The sequence below is a fragment of the Carlito syrichta genome, unplaced genomic scaffold (assembly GCF_000164805.1).
Source record: "Carlito syrichta isolate Samal-C Ts95f unplaced genomic scaffold, Tarsius_syrichta-2.0.1 Scaffold315817, whole genome shotgun sequence".
In the NCBI taxonomy this organism is placed as follows: Eukaryota; Metazoa; Chordata; class Mammalia; order Primates; family Tarsiidae; genus Carlito; species Carlito syrichta.
The window spans coordinates 67,978-88,176 of record NW_007259913.1 but is presented as its reverse complement, the minus strand read 5'-3'; the positions used below and the strand labels follow the sequence as shown (position 1 = coordinate 88,176).

The 20,199-nt window shown below is 41.4% G+C and overlaps 1 protein-coding gene across 1 annotated transcript in view; it reads left to right on the top strand.

Annotated features, from left to right (window-relative positions):
- Positions 1-20,199, top strand: part of AMN1 (antagonist of mitotic exit network 1 homolog) — an 81,942-nt gene that overhangs the window by 11,276 nt on the left and 50,467 nt on the right. Inside the window, exon 2 of the mRNA XM_008073303.1 lies at positions 10,785-10,917. Coding sequence (XP_008071494.1) covers positions 10,785-10,917 — 133 coding nt within the window. The remainder of the gene's footprint in view (positions 1-10,784; positions 10,918-20,199) is intronic.

Sequence of the window (20,199 nt, the reverse complement as noted above, 5' to 3'; positions counted from 1 at the left end):
ATGCTTTCTTTTTGTTGTTGTGTTTTGTTTTGAGTTGGAGTCTCACTCTGTCGCCCAGACTCGAGTGCAGTGGCCGCTCCCGGCCACCGCAGCCTCGACGTGCTGGGCTCCGGCAATCCTTCCGTCTCAGCCTTCCGAGTATCCGGAATTACAGGCATGCGCTACCATACCCGGCTGATTTTTTGATTTATTATAGAGATGAGGTCTCGCTGCCCAGGCGGGTCTCGAACCCGCGGGCTCAGGCAATCCACTCACTCCAGCCTCCCAAAGGCGCAGGAGTACAGGCTGAGCCACCGAGCCCGGCTCCGTTTTTTTTTCCCCCTTATGTCACCCCTTGCATATTTCAGATCTTCTTTCTTTTCTTTTTTTTTTTTTTTTGAGCTGAAGTCTCATTCTGTCTTCCAAACTGGAGTGCAGTGGCATGCTCCCGGCGACTACAGCCTCGACCTGCTGGGCTCCAGTGATTCTTCTGCCTCAGCCTTCCAAGTAGCTGGAACTACAGGTGCGCGCTACCACACCCAGCTGATTTTTTTTTTTTCCATTGTGGAGATGAGGTCTCGCCAAGTTGCCCAGGCAGGTCTCGAACCCGCGGGCTCAGGCAATTCACTCACCTTGGCCTCCCAAGGCACGGGATTACAGGCTGAGCCATTAAGCCCAGCCTCAAATCCTATTTCTTACTGTTTTATTCTCTTTTTTTTTTTTGAGTTGGAGTCTCACTCTGTTGCCTAGGCTGGAGTGCAGTGGCATGCTGGGCTCAGGTGATCCTTCCACTCTATTCTTCCAAGTAACTGGAACCATAGGCATGTGCCACCATGTACTGCTAATTTTTTTATTGCAGAGAGAAGTCTCGCCAGTTTGCCCAGGCTGGTCTCCAACCCGTGGGCTCATGCAATCCTCTCTCCTCTGCCTCCCAAAGTGCTAGAATTACAAGTGTGAGCCACCATGCCTGGCCCAGATCTTATGTCTTAATATAGACATTTATAGCTACCAATTTCCTCTAGTACTATTTTAACTACACGTATCAGTCTGATTTTATCTTTTTTTTTTTGAGTTGGAGCCTCACTCTGTCGCCCAGGCTGAAGTGCAGTGGCACTCTCACGGCCACTGCAGCTCGACCCCCTGGGCTCAGCCAATCCTTTCACCTCAGCCTTCCAAGTAGCTGGAATTACAGGCGCGTATCACCACACCTGGCTTATTTTTTGATTTATTGTAGAGACGAGGTCTCGCCAAGTTGCCCAGGTTGATCTCGAACCTCTGGTCTCAGGCAATCCTCTCACCTCAGCCTACCAAAGTGCTGAGATTACAGACTTGAGCCACCATGCCCAGCGATTTTAAAGAAGCTGATAGCTGGGCATGGTGGCTCATGCCAGTAATCCCAGCATACTGGGAGGCCGAGGCAGAAGAATTGCTTGAACTTAGAAGTTCAAGACCAGCCTATGCAACATAATGAGACCTTGTTTCTACAAAAAAAAAAAGAAAGAAAAAGAAATTATCTGAGCATGGTGGTGTACACCTGTGGTTCCAGCTACTCAGAAGGCTGAGTCAGGAGGATCACCTGAACCCTGGAGGTTGAGGCTGTGGTAAGCCATGGATGGGCCACTGCCCACTCCGGTCTAGGCGACAGAATGAGAACTATACTCAAGAATGAAAAAAAAAAAAAAAAACTGAGAGAAAAAAGAAGTATAGACTTATAGTTCTTGTTATATTAGTCATTTCAAATGTTTGGTTATCTTCATTTGTTCATGTGGCTATGCATTAGCACCTGGTGTTATTTTCTTACTCCAATACAGCTTTCTTCCTATTTAGGTCCTTTGCACTGTTATTGGCAAATATATCACATTCCTGTGTTCTGGGTTCAAAATTACAATTACAGGCCGGGCCTGGTGGCTCAGCCTGTAATCCCAGCACTTTGGGAGGCTGAGGTGAGTGGATTGCCTGAGCCCACCGGTTCAAGACCAGTCTGGCAATTTGGCGAGACCTCATCTCTACAATAAATCAAAAATTGGTTCGGCATGGTGGTGTGTGCCTGTAGTTCTGGCTACTTGGAAGGCTGAGGTGGAAGGATCGCCTGAGCCCAACAGGGTGACACTGGGGTGGCTGTGAATGTGCCTCAGCACCACAGCCTGGGCGAAAGTGAGACTCCAAGTCAAAAAAACTGTAGTGATAAACACATTGTTTTATACAATTGCTTTAAAAATCATTTAAAAGAAAAATCAATAGGCATATGTACTGTTTTTAAAAAAATAATTACATTACTTTAGAAGCACTCCCTTTTTTCATTTGGATTGAATTACAATTGGAGGTCACTTACTACAGCCTGAAAACTTTGTCTAGTATTTCTTGTTAAAGTCATTCTGGAAGGAAAAATTATGTTTTTCTTTATCTGAAAATGTCTTTATTTCACCTTTATTTTTGCAAGACAGTTTTTTGAGCTATATTCTTTGAGGTTTTTCTTTCAGCAGTTTGAATATGTCATCCCACTACTTTCTGGCCTCAATTATTTCTCATAAGAAGTTGACTATAATGTTACTGAAGTTCCCTTATACATTTCTCTTGTTGCTTTCAAGATTTTTTCATCTTTGGTTTCTGTATTCTTACTATGATATTTCTTTCTTTCTTTCTTTCTTTCTTTTTTTGAGTTGGAGTCTTACTCTGTCGCCCAGACTAGAGTGCAGTGGCCGCTCCCGGCCACCGCAGCCTCAACCTGCTGGGCTCCAGCGATCCTTCTGCCTCAGCCTTCTGAGTAGCCGGAATTACAGGCGTGTGCTACCATGCCCGGCTAATTTTTGATTTATTGTAGAGATGAGGTCTCACCCAGGTGGGTCTCGAACCCACGGGCTCAGGCAATCCACTCACCTCAGCCTCCCAAAGGGATGGGATTACAGGCTGAACCACGGAGCCCGGCTTTACTATGATATTTCTATGTGTTTATCCCTGTATATTTATGCTACTTGCTGCTAAAAAAAAATCATAAAGCTTCTCTGATGTGTAGATTAATGTTTCTTATTACATTCAGAAAATTCTCGATAATTATTTCTTCAAATATTTTCTCTGCTCCTTTTTTTCTCTTTTTATTCTGGTATTTCCATTACATGTTAACATAGTTAATTGGTGTCCCATACTCCTCTGAGTTTCTGTTCAGCTTTCTTTACCCTATTTTCTCTCTCTTCTTTGGATTACATATTCTCTATCAATTTATCTTCATGTTCATGAATTTTTTCTCCTGCCAGTTCAAATCTGTTGAGTCTCCTAATGACTCTTTTTTTTTTTTGAGTCAGATTCTCACTCTGTCACCCAGAGTGCAGTGGCACGCTCCCGGCCACCGTAGCCTCAACCTGCTGGGCTCTGGCAATCCTTCCACCTCAGCCTTCCAAGTAGCTGGAACTACAGGCATGCGCTACCATGCCTGGCTTTTTAAAAATTTTATTGTAGAGAGGAGGTCTCGCCAAGTTGCCCAGGCAAGTCTCGAACACGCAAGCTCAGGCAATCCACTCACCTCAGCCTCCCAAAGCGCGGGATTACAGGCTGAGCCACCAAGCCTGGCCAGCCAAATGTTTTTCATTGAGGACATTTTTCATCTGGGGAAACAAAAAAAGTTGCTCAATGTGAGACTGGGTGATATATAGACGGTGGGGCATGGGGATCATGTCATTTTTGGTCAAAAACTGCTGAACACTCAGCATGGTGTGAGCAGTGCGCTGTCATGGTGGAAGAACCAGTCACCTATTTGCCACAACTTGGGATGTTTCTTCTGCAAATCATGATGCAACTTTCTGAAAACTTCCAGATAAAAACTTTGGTTAAGCCCAGTAAGGTGGCTCAGTCTGTAATCCCAGCGCTTTTGGAGGTGAGTGAATTGCCTGAACCCACAGGTTCGAGACCCACCTGGCCAACTTAGCAAGACCTCATCTCTACAATAAATCAAAAATTAGCTGGGTGTGGTAGCACGCGCCTGTAGTTCCAGTTAGTTGGAAGGCTAAGGCGGAAGGATCACCAGAGTCCAGCAGGTTGGCCACTGCACTCCAGTCTGGGTGACAGAGTAAGACTTCAACTCAAAAAAAAAAAAAAAAAAAAGATAAGTGTTAGAGTAGAAATTAAAATGATAAATATTGAAGCTGAAACTAATGTAATAGAGAACAAAAATAAAAGAGAAAAATCAGTGAAACCAAAACTTGATTCTTTGAAGAAAAAAAAATCAACAAAATGGACAAACATTTAACTAAATTTCCCAGAAAATGAGAACACTCAAATTAGTAAATCAAGAATGAAAGAGGAGACATTAGTACCAACCCTACAAATAAAGGGATTTATGTTTCCCTTATAGGGAATACTATGAACAATTATATGTGAATAAATTAGATAAATGAAATGGACACAATCCTAGAAAGACACCAATTGCCAAGACTACTCAGGAAGAAATAGAAAATCTGAATAAACTGGCTTAGCATGGTGGCTCATTCCTGTAAGAATTTTGGGAGGCCATGGCAGGAAGACTGCTTGAGCCTAGGAGTTTGAGACCAGACTAGGCAACATAGAGAGACCTTGTCTCTACACAAAAGTCAAAAAAAGAAAAGGAAAACCTGAATAAACCTATGACAAGTAAAGAGATTGAATTAGTAATCAGCTCCCCACAAAGAAAAGCTCAGGACCAAAGGTGGCTTTACTAATGGATTGTACCAAACATTTAAAGAAGAAAATATATACCAGTTCCTCACAAACTTTTCCAAAAAATACAAGAGGAGGGAACATTTCTATACTCTTTATGAGGCCAGTACTATTCTTATACTAAGTAGGTTTATCCCAGGAATGCAAGTGCAAGGTTGGTTCAACATATGAAAATCAATGAATATAATATACCATATGAATACAATGAATAATGAATAGCAGCTTTGGTTTCTGCTAAGGCCTTTCTTCTTGACTTGCAAATGGCAACCTTCTTATTGTGCCCTCATATGGTCTTTCTTCTGTTCCCACACATCTTTAGTGTCTTTCTGTATCCAAATCACCTCTTTTTATAAAGTCAGATTGGAGTAGGGCCTGCCCTAATGGCCTCATTTTAGATTTAATCACATCTTTAAATTACATCTCTCCAAATACAGTCACAATCTGAGGTAGTGGCGTTGAGAACATCAACATATGAATTCTGAGGGGACTCGGTTCAGCCCATAACAGATGGCAATAATCTGTAAATTGATCCTACAGACTTAACATAATTCTATCAGAATCCCAACTGACTTTTTTAGAAACTAACAAGCTAGTCTTAAAATTATTATGTAAAACGGGCTTGGTGGCTCAGCCTGTAATCCCACGCTTCGGGAGGCTGAGGTGAGTGGATTGCCTGAGCCCGCGGGTTTGAGACCCGCCTGGACAGGCAAGACCTCATCTCTACAATAAAAATAAAAATAAAATTAGCCGGATGTGGTAGTGTGCACCTGTAATTCCGGCTACTCGGAAGGATGAGGTGGAAGGATCGCTGGTGCCCAGTGGGTCGAGGCTGCAGTGGCCGGGAGCGGCCACTGCACTCCAGTCTGTGTGACAGAGTGAGACTCCAACTCAAAAAAAAAACAAAAAATATAAAAAATAAAATAAAATTCTTATGTAAATGCAGTAGACCTAGAACAGCCAAATACGATCTTGAAGAAGAACAAAGTTGGAGGACTCTATTTCAAAACTTAACTACAAAGATAGAATAATCAAGACAATGTGGTGCTAGCATAAGAATACACATTTAGACCAATGGAATAAAATTGGGGATTCAGGAATAGACACATTTATGATTAACTGATTTTCAACAAGAATGCCAAACATTTCAGTGAGAGAAATAATAGTCTTTTAATCTATTTGTTCTGTGATAAGTGGATGTCCACATTCAAAAGAAAAGCTTTTGACCCCACTTTATACCATATATAAAATTTAACTGATAGCCAGGCATGGTGGCACATGCCTGTAGTTCCAGCTACTTTGTCGACTGAAGCGGAAGGATCACCTGAGTCCATTAGGTCGAGGTTGCAGTGGCCGTGAGCATGCTAACTGCACTCCAGCCTGGGCAACAGAGTGAGACTCCAACTCAAAAAGAAAAAAAAGATTAACTGAAAACTCCAAGAGGGCCTAAATGTAAGGGCTAAAACTATAAAAGTCTTAGAAGACAACACAGATGTAAATCGTTGTGACCTTGGATTTGTCAGTGGTTTTGGGTTTTTTGGTTTTGTTTAGAGACAGGATCGCACTCTATCATCCACGCTGGAGTTCAATAGCATAATCACAGCTCACTGCAGCTTCAAACTGCTAGACTCAAGTGATCCTCCTGCCTCAGCCTCCCAAGTAGCTGGGCCTATACCTTTCTTTCTTTCTTTTTTGTTTTTTTTTTTTTGAGTTGGAGTCTCACTCTGTTGCCCAGACTGGAGTGCAGAGGCACGCTCACGGCTACTGCAGCCTTGACCTGCTAGACTCAAGTGATCCTTCCACCTCAGCCTTCCAAGTAGCTGGAACTGCAGGCACGTGCTACCATGCCCGGCTAATTTTTGATTTATTGTAGAGATGAGGTCTCACCAAGTTGCCCAGGTGGGTCTCGAACCCGCAGGCTCAGGCAATCCACTCACCTCAGCCTCCCAAGGTGCGGGATTACAGGCTGAGCCACTGAGCCCAGCTTATTTGAGTTATTGATGATAGCCATTCTGACTGGAGTTAGGTGGTATCACAGTGTGGTTTTAATTGGCATCTCCTTGATGACTTGTGAGGCTGAACATTTTTTTCATGTGTCTGTTGGCTGCTCGTATGTCTTCTTTTGTGAACTGCCTATTTATATCTTTGCCCACTTTGTAATGGGGTTGTTTGTTTTTTCTTTTCAGCACATTTGAGTTCGTTGTAGATCCTAGATGTTAGGGCTTTGTCAGACATAAAGTTGGCAAATATTTTTTTTCCAGTCTGTGGGCTGCCTCCCTGCTCTCTTGATGGTTTCTTTGGCTTTGTAGAAGCTTCTCAGTTTCTTAAGGTTTGGGCATGGATCCGTGTGTCTGTAGTTCCAGGTTCTTGAAAGGCTGAAGGGGAAGGATCACTTCAGCCCAGCAGGTTGAGACTGCAGTGGCCATGAATGTCCTACTGCATTCCAGTCTGGGCAACAAGAGTGAGACTCCAACTATGGTTCCAGCTTCCTGGAAGACTAAGGTGGTAAGGTTGCCTGATCTCAGCATGTCCAGGCTACAGACGCCATGAGTGTGCCATTTCCGTTCAGCCTGGGCAACAGTGAGACTCCATCACCCGCCTTCCAGGTGTCCCGGCATCCTCCCCATGGACTCCCAGGACCTGAAAGTCACAGGGCAACAGAGGCTGCAGCAGAGAGGGCGACAGAGGCTGCAGCAGAGACAACGCAAGACACCTGGAGAGCAGGACAGAGCAGTGGCGACAACTGAAAGTGGCTTTTTTTTTTTTGAGTTGGAGTCTCACTCTGTCACTCAGACTGGAGTGCAGTGGCTGTGCAGTGGCCATGCAGTGGAGTGCAGTGGGTTGTGTAGAATACACTGCCAGTCTTTTGTCTTTTATCTTTTATTTACCCGTAGTTTCTTCTGATAGCCAGCTGAAAGCACTGGAGAGGCATACCTCAGACCAGGCTTTGGACTGATTTCTCAGTGCTCCATTAAAAGAATCCATCTTTGGCTGGGCTCAGTGGCTCAGCCTTTAGGATGCTGAAGCGAGTGGATTGTCCGAGCCCACAGGTTCAAGACCAGCCCAAGCAATTTGGCGAGAGCTCATCTCTACAATAAATTTTTAAAAATTAGCTAGGCATTGTGGTGCGCCTGTAGTTCCAGCTACTTGGAAGGCTGAGGCAGAAGGATCTCTGAAGCCCAGCAGGTTGACACTGGGCTGGCCGTGAATGTGCCACTGCACTCCAGCCTGAGTGACAGAGTGATACTCCAACTCAAAAAAAAAAAAAAAAAGAATTGGTCCCCAAATTCCCCCTTTCCACTCCAAAGAAGGATCTTTTCCTAGAGGAAAATCAGAAGTTGCAGAAGACTCAAGTCCCATGAATCTGAGGCCTTTGAGCGGTTTACTGAGAAATGTGAGCCACAAGAAAGAAGCGCTTCAGAAAGCAATAGAAGAACTTCATTAAAATTCCAGAGGAGAAACTGACCCACAAGATGGAAGCTAACACAGAGAAGTGATAGGCACAAGTGTCTTCTGAATTGGAATATTTGCGAGAGAAGGCTAAGCGAAGAAATGCAAAAGAACAAAGAATCCAAAGATTCTGCTGATGAGACTGAAGCTGACTAATTTGTTCTGAGAACAGGTTTTTCCCCCTCCTCTTCCTAAATATCCACTGTAATGGCCAGTGTTATTTTATTTTTTCTCTCCTGACAAATATTCTAGAAGCTGATGCAGAACAGTATAGGTAGATCCAGAATGTAAAATGTTTTGGGGGGTAAATGGCAGAAACTAAAAGTGTTTTTTTTAAAAGTGTTAGTCTTTCTAATGTAGCTATTTTTCTTACTATATCTTTTCTACTTTAGGACACTTGGTATACTGGGTTCATAGCTAGTATTGAATTGGCCCAGTGGAAACATACTTGTGAAAGAGCATACAGTTGTTTCTTCTGAAATGATGCTGAATATATGTTCACTTTTCTTTTCTTTTCTTTTTTTTGAGTTGGAGTCACTCCATTGCCCAGGCTGGAGTGCAGTGGCAGGCTCAGGGCCATCCCAGCATTGCTTGGCTCCAGCGATCCTTCTGCCTCAGTCTTCCTAGTAGCCGTAAATACAGGTGCAAGCTACCACGCTGGGCTAATTTTTTATTTGTTGTTGAGACATGGTCTCGCCAAGTAGCCCATGCTGGTCTCGAATCTGTGGGCTCAGGCAATCCACTCGCCTCAGCCTCCCAAGGTGCTGGGATTACAGGCTGAGCCACCGATCCCGGCTCTGTTCACTTTTCTATTTCAATTCTGTCCTAATCTTACCAGATGCTACTAGACTTGAATGATTAATAAAACTGCATAGTGTTGATGGTACAGTGACTTCTTTCTATTCACGTAATAAATTATCAAGCTTGAAGACCCTTCTAGTTTATATTTGTTCCAGATGGGATCTTTGAGCTGGTGGAAATATATAGCACACACATTAGTACAAGTTATCTGCCCTCAAGTATCTTGTTCTGTAGCAGGAAAAATAGAGAGGGCGTGACACCGAGACTATTATAGGAAGTGGCAACTTTATTACGCCGGCGGGCTCAACAGGCTAACACATCCAGGTCAAGCCCCCCAGAAGGGCAGAAGCGGAGTCTTATACCTTCATTGAGGTGTAAGGGAGGGGATCGTATTGAGTGATTACACATCTTCTTTGGAATTTACAAGATTGAGTTCAGAAACATCAGATTTTTCAAAGAACAAAAGGTCTCTCAGGAAATGTGGGTGAGCCGGGGATATAACTGATAAGGAGAGCAGTTGTGAATTAGGTACTCTTTCTTCTGTATTTCCATGAGAGCCTTCAGTCTCTGGCCATTTGGCTTTTTTCAAACAAGACCGGCCTGGCGGGTCTTTAAAGCTTGCTGCTTGACTTTCAAATAGAAATACCTTTAACTGCTACCAGCCCCTTTTCTGCCACAGGGTTAGTAAGAGACAATCTGTCATCCCAAGTGATTGCCATGGGGCCAACTGCTGACTCCAAAGCAGTTATTCATGTGTTTCTACGTTCATTCACTCAATCATACAAGAAATATATTTGAGCATTTGCCACATTCTGCCACATTTCTGGGGTTGTTTGCATTGTCTTCTTCCATAATCATTGGTTTGTTTTGATGCCTTTGCCCAGATCAGCTGTTACTATATTCTTGCAGATGTTTATTTGCAAACACGAATTTTTGTGTTCTGTGTCTCTCTCTTTTATTTTATTTTATTTTTTTAGAAGTTAATTTATTATTCACCTTCCACATATTGGAATGGGGCCCAACTGGGCTGGTGGCTCAGCCTGTAATCCTAGCACTTTGGGTTAGGGTTAGGGTTAGGGTTGCAGTATATGTGGGGATATTTGTAGACAAATTAAAGAAGACATATTATTTGTCTGTTTAAAGTATGAGTTTTTCCAGTGGCTAGAGTTTCAGCCACAGATTGAGATAATGTTGGTCATACGGGTTGTGGTTGTTGACTGCTCCAGTAACTCCACTTCATGCATATACAATCCCAGCACTGAGTATGGTATCTTAATGATTTGTACTATTTGAGCAATCTTTGTGGTTATAGTTCTTTTTCTAGTGACTTTATTACCCACATAATTTTAAAATTTTTTTTAAAGGCGGTTTTTGACAAATTCTCTTGGGTTTTCGACCCACATAATTTTAAAGAAAAGTAGTGAAAATACACTTGTATACCTAATCCTGAATTGTACCCCACATCTTTGAAATAGAATAAAATAAAAGTAGTGAAAATTTTTCTGGATTAACAAATAAAATTCTTCAATTAGCATGACCCAGTTTAATGTTTGTTTAGGAATATGTGACTGAAATCTTGGTGTTAACTGTGGCTTAGAAATTAGAGAGATTGACTTAGGAAACACACCCTTTTTGGTCATTTTAAATGCATTTTGATAAGTGAGGAATGCTGAGAAAAAATGTAGAGAAAGAGCATCCTGTCCATAACTTAACACAGACTAGGCTTTTGAATATTACCAAACTGAACTTAATATAGCATTAATATAAGATGTATGCACTTTTGAAGAAGGGGGCTACATGCTGACAAACAGCATTAAGTTGGGAATCAGTACAGAAACAGTGTAATTTACTATATTCTATTTGTGTTTCAGATGCCTTTGGTGCTTCATGAAGAATATTTCCAGATACATCACAGACATTAAGCCTTTGCCTCCCAACATAAAAGATAGACTGATTAAAATAATGAGCATGCAGGGACGGATAACAGATTCAAATATAAGTGAGGTAAGAGTGTATGTAACTAAGGCAAGCATATTGCATTTTACTGTATAGATATGGTTTTAGATTTTTGGAACAATGATGTATGATAGAATTGGTAATCATGTTAAAATATTATAAAGCATCAGGGTTCTCTTTCCCCTCAGATAACCAAAATGTCCATATGTAATAGTTTCTAAAAAATCTTCTGTGATTGTCTCAGTCTCTTCTTGTATCAACCGAAGAGTCTCATAGAAAATGAAAATGCAAGCAAAATGGTGTCTTGGTGGTTTTAGAATAACAAGTCAATGTTAAACCCGAGACTCTAATCAGAGAGAGAGAGAGAGACCACAAAGAGCCAGCTCCGATGCAAACACACGAGGGTCTTTATTCAAACTCGAGTCTGGGCTCACGCATGAAGCCCATAGAGGCTTCATGGACCAGAGCCCCGATCCACAATGGCAAGCAGTTTTTATGCACAATTACAGAGGGAGGGGAAAGAACTTTAAACTTGATTTTACATGATTGGGTAATTTCTCCTAATGAGTACGGGAACACTTGGTATTGGTTGGTGCCTTTCGTGGCTGTAACCTGACTGCCCGTGATTGACAGAAACCCACTCAACGGGCAGAGTGGAATGTCAGATAAGTTAGGTCCATACAGTCAGCGTATAAAGTAACCTGAGCAGGCAGGTAAAGGGTTACATTAGCTCTTTAAGTTTGCTGATCCACCCCAAGGTGTGCTTAGGAAAGCTTGTTTGCTTAACATTTACATAACATAACATGGTCATTATGGGACAACAAAAGCCAAACTTAACGAAGTTTTAAATATGAATGCTGCAAACACATACAGTGAATGTGGGGTAGAAATTCATATAGTACTAATTCTGGGAATTTATAAAATATCACAAACGTCTTATAGCAAGGCGGTTTTTGTAAAAGTCTTTGATCCCTTCAGGTTTACATAGCCACTGCGTGTAAATTAACACTGGCATGGAAGCAGGTGATTTAAATCAATATAAAGCCCACCTAGAGAGCAGCTAGTGCCTCAGAGTCTACTGATAGGAAAGGTATGTCTGAAAGGAACTTATCGCTTTAACTTTTACATCCCGTTGTAAAAGCAGGAGTCAGTATGGCAAATAGGACTGACAATGCTTAACCTAAGAGTTCTAAATACAAACACCACTTAAAACATTTTATATAACTACACAATCAGTCACGACATATGCCTAATTCTACGGGGTCTGAGGTAGGATTTAAAGTACTAAGATTTCATAAAGTACAATGAACATGAGGTAGGAATACACAAAACATATAGTAAACATGAGATAGGGATATATGAAATATAGTGAACTAAACACTACTTTTACAGGAAGTATGGCTTTTTAAGTTTCTTGATTTCTTGGGTCTCTCAATAGCATGTTCTTAACCTAAGTCTATTATTGTCCTCTCAGTCAAGGAGCATAGTTTCTGGATGCATCTGAAATTATGAAATCATGTCCTGGCCAGGCTCAGTGGCTTAGCCTGTAATCCCAGCACTTGGGAAGGCCGAGGCGAGTGTATTGCCTGAGCCCGCAGGTTCGAGACCCACCCAGGCAACTTGGTGAGACCTCATCTCTACAATAAATCAAAAATTAGCCAGATGTGGTAGAGCGTACCTATAGTTCTGGCTACTTGGAAGGCTGAGACAGAAGGATCGCCAGAGCCCACCAGGTCGAGGTTGCCGTGGCCGGGAGCATGCCACTGCACTCCAGTCTGAGTGACAGCATGCGACTCCAACTCAAAAAAAAAAATAGCTGGATGTGGTAGCCTGCACCTGTAGTTCCAGCTACTTGGAAAGCTGAGGTGGAGGGATCGCGGGAACCCAGCAGGTTGACACTGGGGTGCTGTGAGCATGCTACAGCACTCCAGCCTGGGTGACAGAGTGAGACTCCAACTCAAAAAAAAAAAAAAAAGGAAGAAAGAAAGAAAGAAATCATGTCCTAACTAGCTATTTTGGGATAAGGACTTTTTAAAGAAATATGAGGAAGTTAGTGCTTATTAGTTCATTTATAACCTGGCATTTTTGATTGGTGGGAAAGGATTCCCATAATAGTTAATTAGTTAGAGTAAGAGTTTCTTTCTTTTTCTTTTCTTTTGTCAGGGTCTCACTCCATTGCCCAGGCTGGAGTGCAGTGGCGTGATCATGGCTCACTGCATTCTTGACCTCGTGGGCTCAGGTGATCCTTCTGCCTCACGCTCCCACCCCCACCCCAGTAGCTAGGGCTAGAGGTGGGTGCAGTCACTCCCAGCTAATTTTTTTATTTTTTGTAGAGACGAACGAACCCTTGCTATGTTGCCCAGGCTATTCTTGAATCCTGGGTTCGGGTATTCGTCTCACCTCGGTTTCCCAAATTTCTGGAATTATAGGCGTGAGCCACCACATCTGACTTAGAGCACTTGTTTTAGATAAAAATCCTTGATTTGGGGATTTGGTAAAAGTTCAGTCATCAGCACAGTCTTTTCATAAATGGCATCAATTTTGTCTGCAGCATCACAAGTACACTCTGTGGTCAAGCAGCTAGAAAATGACATTCAGAACAAAATGGTGCTGCTCTGGTCAGCTCCCATTAGTCTTCCATCTACACTCATCTCCATGTTTTCAAAAGCTTAAAACTTTTTGATCAAGACTCACAATATTCTTACATGTTATATCATAACTCCAGTACACAAACCACACTTACGTATAACAATACTGTGTGCAGTACACTTTGGTATTTTCTATTTTATTTTATTCTATTTCGTCTTATTTTATTTAAAAAATACTAATCACATCCTCCTAAACTGATTTTGTAATCATTCATGGGTTACAACCAGCAGTTAGAAATCACTCTTCTAAACTACAGTACTCCCATTCTTCTGGATAACTCATTCCTTTCTGCCAATTTGTATTTACTCTCCTTCCCTACAGCCAAGCTAACCTTGTTCAGGACACCTGTGCCTTTCATTGGCTTTTCCATAAGGCAGTAAGTGTAGTGAGGGCCTCCAACACGAATTAAAATTCCAGCTTTACCACTCCTTCTGACCTGGAGCCTTAGTTCTCCGAACTGTAAAATGGGAGGTGAAAGTAACCACTTGCAGGCGTTATATGAGGACTATTTCAAAGTGACTAATGTGTTGCTTGAAACTTAAAGCATAACTGGGCAGTAGTAGGAACTTAGGTCCTTAACTCAAGAGCTGGTGGGAAGCTGGGCTAACAGAAGGGAGGTGGCCTAATGTTGAGAGTCTATCATTAGAAGCAATGAAAAGCTGATTATTTTCTTTCTTGATTGAAAGAGAAGGTTCATACTTTTTACATTTACTGAATTATTTGCTATATTAACTTTGTGGCAGTCAGTTTGTGTGAAAACTACCCTTTTGCTCTACTCTTTTAATGTGTGAAAGCATTATTCTAAAAATGTTAAAAACATAATTCTTACACAAATAGTAAACATGTGCCAAAGTTTTAAATAACTCATTAATAAGAAAACCAGCAGGAATGCAAAACTAGTTGAAAAAAGTATTCAAGAAACTGAAATCTGTTTATCTACATATACATGTGCGCGAAAACAAAGCAAGAAGTTTACTAAATTAGATACAAAATTGGATAATGTTTTACAGGATAATAAAACCAACTACTAAGGCTGTTTTTTCTACTGAACAGAAATCTTTGCATCTTTATGAGAGAAATACATTTGCATTTTATCAGTTATCTACAAGTTAACATCTCACTTCACAGTATTATAATCAGGGTATTTGCTTTAATTAATAGTAAATATGAGATCAAACAACATTAATTTTTCATTACTTGGTGTTTTGGGTTGAATTGTGCCCCCTTCTAAAATATGTTGAAGTTCAAACCTTCGGTATCTCAGAACGTGACCTTATTTTGAAAAAGGGTCATTGCAGATGTAATTTGTTATGGTGAGGTCCTCCTGAAATAGAATGGGCCCCTAATCTAATAGGACTGATATCCATATAAGAGGACTACAAGATGACACAGAGATACTAGGGGAACACCATATGGAGATGGAGACAAGATTGGAGGGGACGCGTCAACAAGCCAAGGCACACCATGGGTTGCCTGTCGTTACCAGAGCTAAGATAGTGGCTTGGAACAAATCCTCTCTGAGCCTCCAGAACCTACCCTGCCAACCCCTTGATTTCAGACTTCTAGCCTCCACAACTTGAGAAAATAAATTTCTATTGTTTTAAGCCACCCACTTGATGGTACTTTACATGGCAACCCTCATAAACTTATACAGGTAGGCTTCTTAGACAGTGCTATGGCTTGATATTAAAAGTAGTGTAATCTTTTCTTACTGACTTATTTCCAAGTTTTGTAGGATTTTTCTTTTTCTTTTTTTTTTTTTGAGTTAGAGTCTCACTCTGTCGCCCAGACTGGAGTGCAGTGGCACGCTCCCGGCCACCGCAGCATCGACCTGCTGGGCTCCGGTGATCCTCCTGCCTCAGCCTTCCAAATAGCTGGACCTACAGGTGCACACCACCATGTCTGGCTAATTTTTGATTTATTGTAGAGACGAGGTCTTGCCAAGTTGCCTGGGCGGGTCTCGAACCTGCGGGCTCAGGCAGTCCTTTCCCCTCGGCCTCCCAAAGTGCTGGGATTACAAGCTGAGCCACCGAGCCTGGCTGGATTTTTCTTAAGTACTTGAAATGAACTGAGAATATATTTTTCAGCCCTTGGTCACATAATGAAAAATTATTATAATTCAGTTTTTCAGTATGTATGCTATCTTATCTGTGTTTAAACAAAACAGGAAGGGAGGAGAAATTAGCACACTTCTTGATTTAAAAAAAAATTTATTTCTTGATTAACAAAAATAAAAATGAGGGGCTCTTTGTTGTTATTGCTAGTTATCATATTGATGTTCAAAAATTTTGACAAGCAAGCAAAATAATTTTGTCCATGAAAGTGAATATATGGCCAGGCATGGTGGCTCAGCCTGTAATCCCAGCACTTTGGGAGGCCGAAGCAAGAGGATTGCCTGAGCCCGGAGGTTCAAGACCAGCCTGGGCAACCTCATCTCTACAATAAATCATAAAAAAACCTAGCTAGGCGTGGTGGCATGTGTCTGTAGATCCAAATGCTTGGAAGGCTGAGGTGGAAGGATCAGCTAAACCCAGCAGGTCGAGGCTGCAGTGACTGAGCGTGCCGCTGTACTCCAGCCAGGGCAACAAGAGGGAGACTCCAACTCAAAAAAAACCAAAACGAATATACTATAAAAATGTAAAGATATAAAAATTTCTGCCAGACGCAGTGGCACTTTGGGAGGCCAAGGCAAGAGGACCACTTGATCCTAGGAGTTCAAGACCAGCCTGGGCAACATAGCTAGACCTCGTCTCTTAAAAGAAAAGCTGCTTTCTAAAAAGACCAATAGCACACACATATACTCATAGAAAACCTTATATCAAAGAAAGGAATTGAATAATTTTTATATTTTTCCAAAAGAAGAGTCACCCTTTTTGAACCCTATTAGTCCTTTCAACATAAATTCTTTGATCTTTAACTCAGAATTTTTTCCTATTATTTCTTCAAATATTTCTTCCTCTCCATATCTCACTTAATTTTTCTGAAACTGTTAGTATCCAGATGTTAGCACTTCTACTTTATTCTTCCATATCTCTTAAGTTTTGTGTTTTCCCTCCTTTCTACTTCCTTCTAACTTGCTGATTTGACCCTTGGCTGGTCTATTTACCTCAGCTATGCTGCTCTTTTTCAACTGTCATATTTTTCATACCGAATATTTCCTGTTTACCTTTTTATGGTTTTTGTTATTTTATCTTCTACATCTTTTCTTACTTCATTTAGCATATTTATTATGCATATTAGTATCTTTGGTCCCTCTGTTCTGACTCCTTTGCTCCCGATGGAATCACTAATACAGTTCGTTTTTCTCTTGAAGTAGTGGTGCCCTTAGATGTCTTGTTTTGACCTGTTAGTATGTCACTCCTTGTACACTCTTTCTGGTAGAGGTAAGAATAAAGAAGGCCAGGTCTGAGTATGTATCCACCCTGTTGACCTGGTGTAGCCAGTGGAGGGCTGGAGAGGAGCTGGAGTGATGAAGTCCAAGGCAAAGAGCCCCAAGCACATCTAGTTCTGCCAAACGGCCCCTGAACTGCAGCTCTTAATTTTTTAAGGTTGTTAAATAGCATAGTAGATAATTTCCTTGGATATTACTCCTGTGTTATCTTTGAGGACTAAACTCTGACTTTTTTTCTTGACCTTGCTGAATTCCTAACTAAGGGGCCTGGGGAGACAGGCTTTTTATTAACTCCTATATAATGAGACTTGCTTTCCAACCTGCCTCTGGCATCACATCACAGAACAGATAAAGAAGGAAAACCAAAGTATTTTATGACCCTGTAAAGCTGTCTCTTGAGGACTTTCAGACTCCAGGCACCTTTTAAGACTCATACCTATTCTCTCTGAGATCTGCCACCTATGAGTCTTCACCTTACACATCAAGAAACTTGACTCCCGGCCTGCTCGGTGGCTCAGCCTGTAATCCCAGCACTTTGTAATCCCAGCGTTTTGGGAGGCCGAGGTGAGTGGATTGCCTGAGTTGCGGGTTCAAGACCCGCCGGAGCAACTTGGCGAGACCACATCTCTACAATAAATCAAAAATTAGCCAGGTGTGGGAGGGCACGCCTGTAGTTCCAGCTACCTGGAAGACTGAGGTGGAAGGATCGCCAGAGTTCAGCAAGTCGAGTTTGCAGTAGCCGGGAGCAGCCACTGCACTCCAGTCTGGGTGACAGAGTGAGACTCCAACTCAAAAAAAAAAAAAAAAAAAACGCAAGAAAGTCTTGGCTCACAATAGCTTTTTTGTATTGTACCAGAAGTCCTACCTAATGCAGTAAGACAAAAAAAAAGGTATACAGATTTAGTAAGGAAGAAACAAAACTACCTTTGTTTGTAGATGACATGATTGCCTATGTAGAAAATCTGAAAAAAATCCATCAAAAAACTCCTGAAACTAATGAGCAATTATAGCAAGGTTGCAGGATACAGGTCTTTATATAAAAGTTAATCACTTTTCTAGATACCAGCAATAAACAAGTTGAATTTGAAGTTAAACACACAGCGCTATTAACATTAGTGTCCACACAAAATGAAAGATTTAGGTATAAACCTAGCAAAGATGTACAAAGTCTACTTGAAGAAAACTACAAAACTCTGATGAAATAAATCAAAGAATTAAATAAATGGAAAAAGGTTGCGTATTCCTGGAAAGAAAGACTCAGAATGGGTCAAGATGTCGTTTCTTCCCAATATGACTTCTAGACTCAATATCATCCCAGTTAAAATCCCAACAATAAGCTGGGCTCGGTGGCTCAGCCTGTAATCCTTCGCCTTTGGGAGGCTGAGGTGAGTGGATTGCCTGAGCCCGCGGGTTCGAGACCCGCCTGGGCAGCGAGACTTCATCTCTACAATAAATCAAAAAATCAGCCGGGCGTGGTAGTGCATGACTGTGATTCCGGCTCCTCGGAAGGCTGAGGCGGAAGGATCGCCGAAGCCCAGCAGGTCGAGGCTGCGGTGGCCAGGCGCAGCCACTGCACTCCAGTCTGGGCGACAGAGTGAGACTCCAACTCAAAAAAAAAAAAAAGAAAGAAATCTTTGCATCTGCCTGCAACCTACAAGCCCCACTTGGAGACCTCCTCCCTACCCGCCCCCAAACCAGTGTAAATCTCACATGTATTGACTTATGGTTTCTTTAACTTCTGTCCTCCTAAAGTGTGTACAACCAGTCTACAGTTCAACCACAGTGGGCATATGTTCTCAGAACCTCAGGAGCCTAAGTTCATTTGACTCAGAATAAATCACCTTAAATATTTTACGAAGTCTGGCATCTTTTGTCAACAGCTTTTATGTTTTTACTATTTGTGTCAAAAACTGAAAATACTGGTAAATCGTTTCTACACTGCTTACATTTATTTATTTATTGTCTTTGGGTTTGCAGCCATCACCCTGTCTGCACAGACAAGAACTGCTAATTGCTCCGACTTGACTTCATATCCTGCCTAGTCTATGATCAAAAGAAAGCAAACTAATAACAGCACTCCAGTATATGACTAGCCCTGTAACTTTACATGGAAATTGTGCCTCAGTGTGTTCTTAATCTGCATTAACCTGATGTACCTTTGATGCTTTATTTTCTTCATGTTAGCTTGCCTTTGAACATAGACATCATAGTAGTGTAATTTGCTTGGCTCTTTGGAGGTAGAAGAGCATCTCTGGGTTCTTGTTATTAATGGTTCTGTTGAGGTATGCAATATTATGTGACACAGAGATGAAACATTGTGAAACTACAGAAAACTAGTGGTTTTATTCATTTCCCCCATCTCTGTTTCTCTTTTATCCCGTCTGCTCATACTTCAGTGATTTAAGTTATTGTTTTTATGGCAATCCTTAACATTATTTAAACCTAATTTTATCAGAATAAAAAGGAGTAAAGAGAGTGAAGGAGAAAGAAGAACAAAGCATGATTTTCTCTGGTTTTCTTCTTCTAATCCCTATCCTTACAAGAGTCCTGCTTATGAAATTATTCAAAAAGTCAGATCCAACATCTGTTACAAAGTTACACACATCTTTAGATTTCCTACATCTTTTTATACTCTCTGGATGGAGAAGGACTTTCTAAACATGATACCAAAATTAGAACCCAAGAAAAAAAAGATGCATGGATTTGATTACATAAAAATACAAACTTCCATATGGCAAGAAGAAGAAAAAAGAAACAAAGTCAAATAAAACTTGGAAAAACATTTACAATATGTATGAAAATCTAAGGGCTTTTTAATCTTGAAATATAAAGAATTCCTCCAAACCAATAAGAAAAAACAACCAAATAAAAAACAGAAGAATCAGGAAATTCTCAAAGGAAAAAATACAAATCATCAGTAACATATAAAAGGATATTTAACCTCACTAGCAATCAAAGTGACAGTTTGGCAGAGACAAAAAAATTAATAACCAAAGTTGGCAATAGTGTGGAAAGGCCAGGCGCGGTGGCTCAGGCCTGTAATCCCAGCACTTTGGTCAGCTGGCTGAGATGAGAAGATTGCCTGAGCTCAGGGGTTCGAGACCCAGCTGGGCAGCTTAGTGAGAGCTCATCTCTACAATAAATTTAAAAAAATAAATAAGCCGGCCATCGTAGTGTGCATCTGTAGTCCCATCACCTCAGCCTCCCAAAGTGCTGGGGTTACAGGCTTGAGCCACCACACCCAGTCAAGCACATGTTCTTTTTTTTTTTTTTTTTTTTTTTTGTTTGGG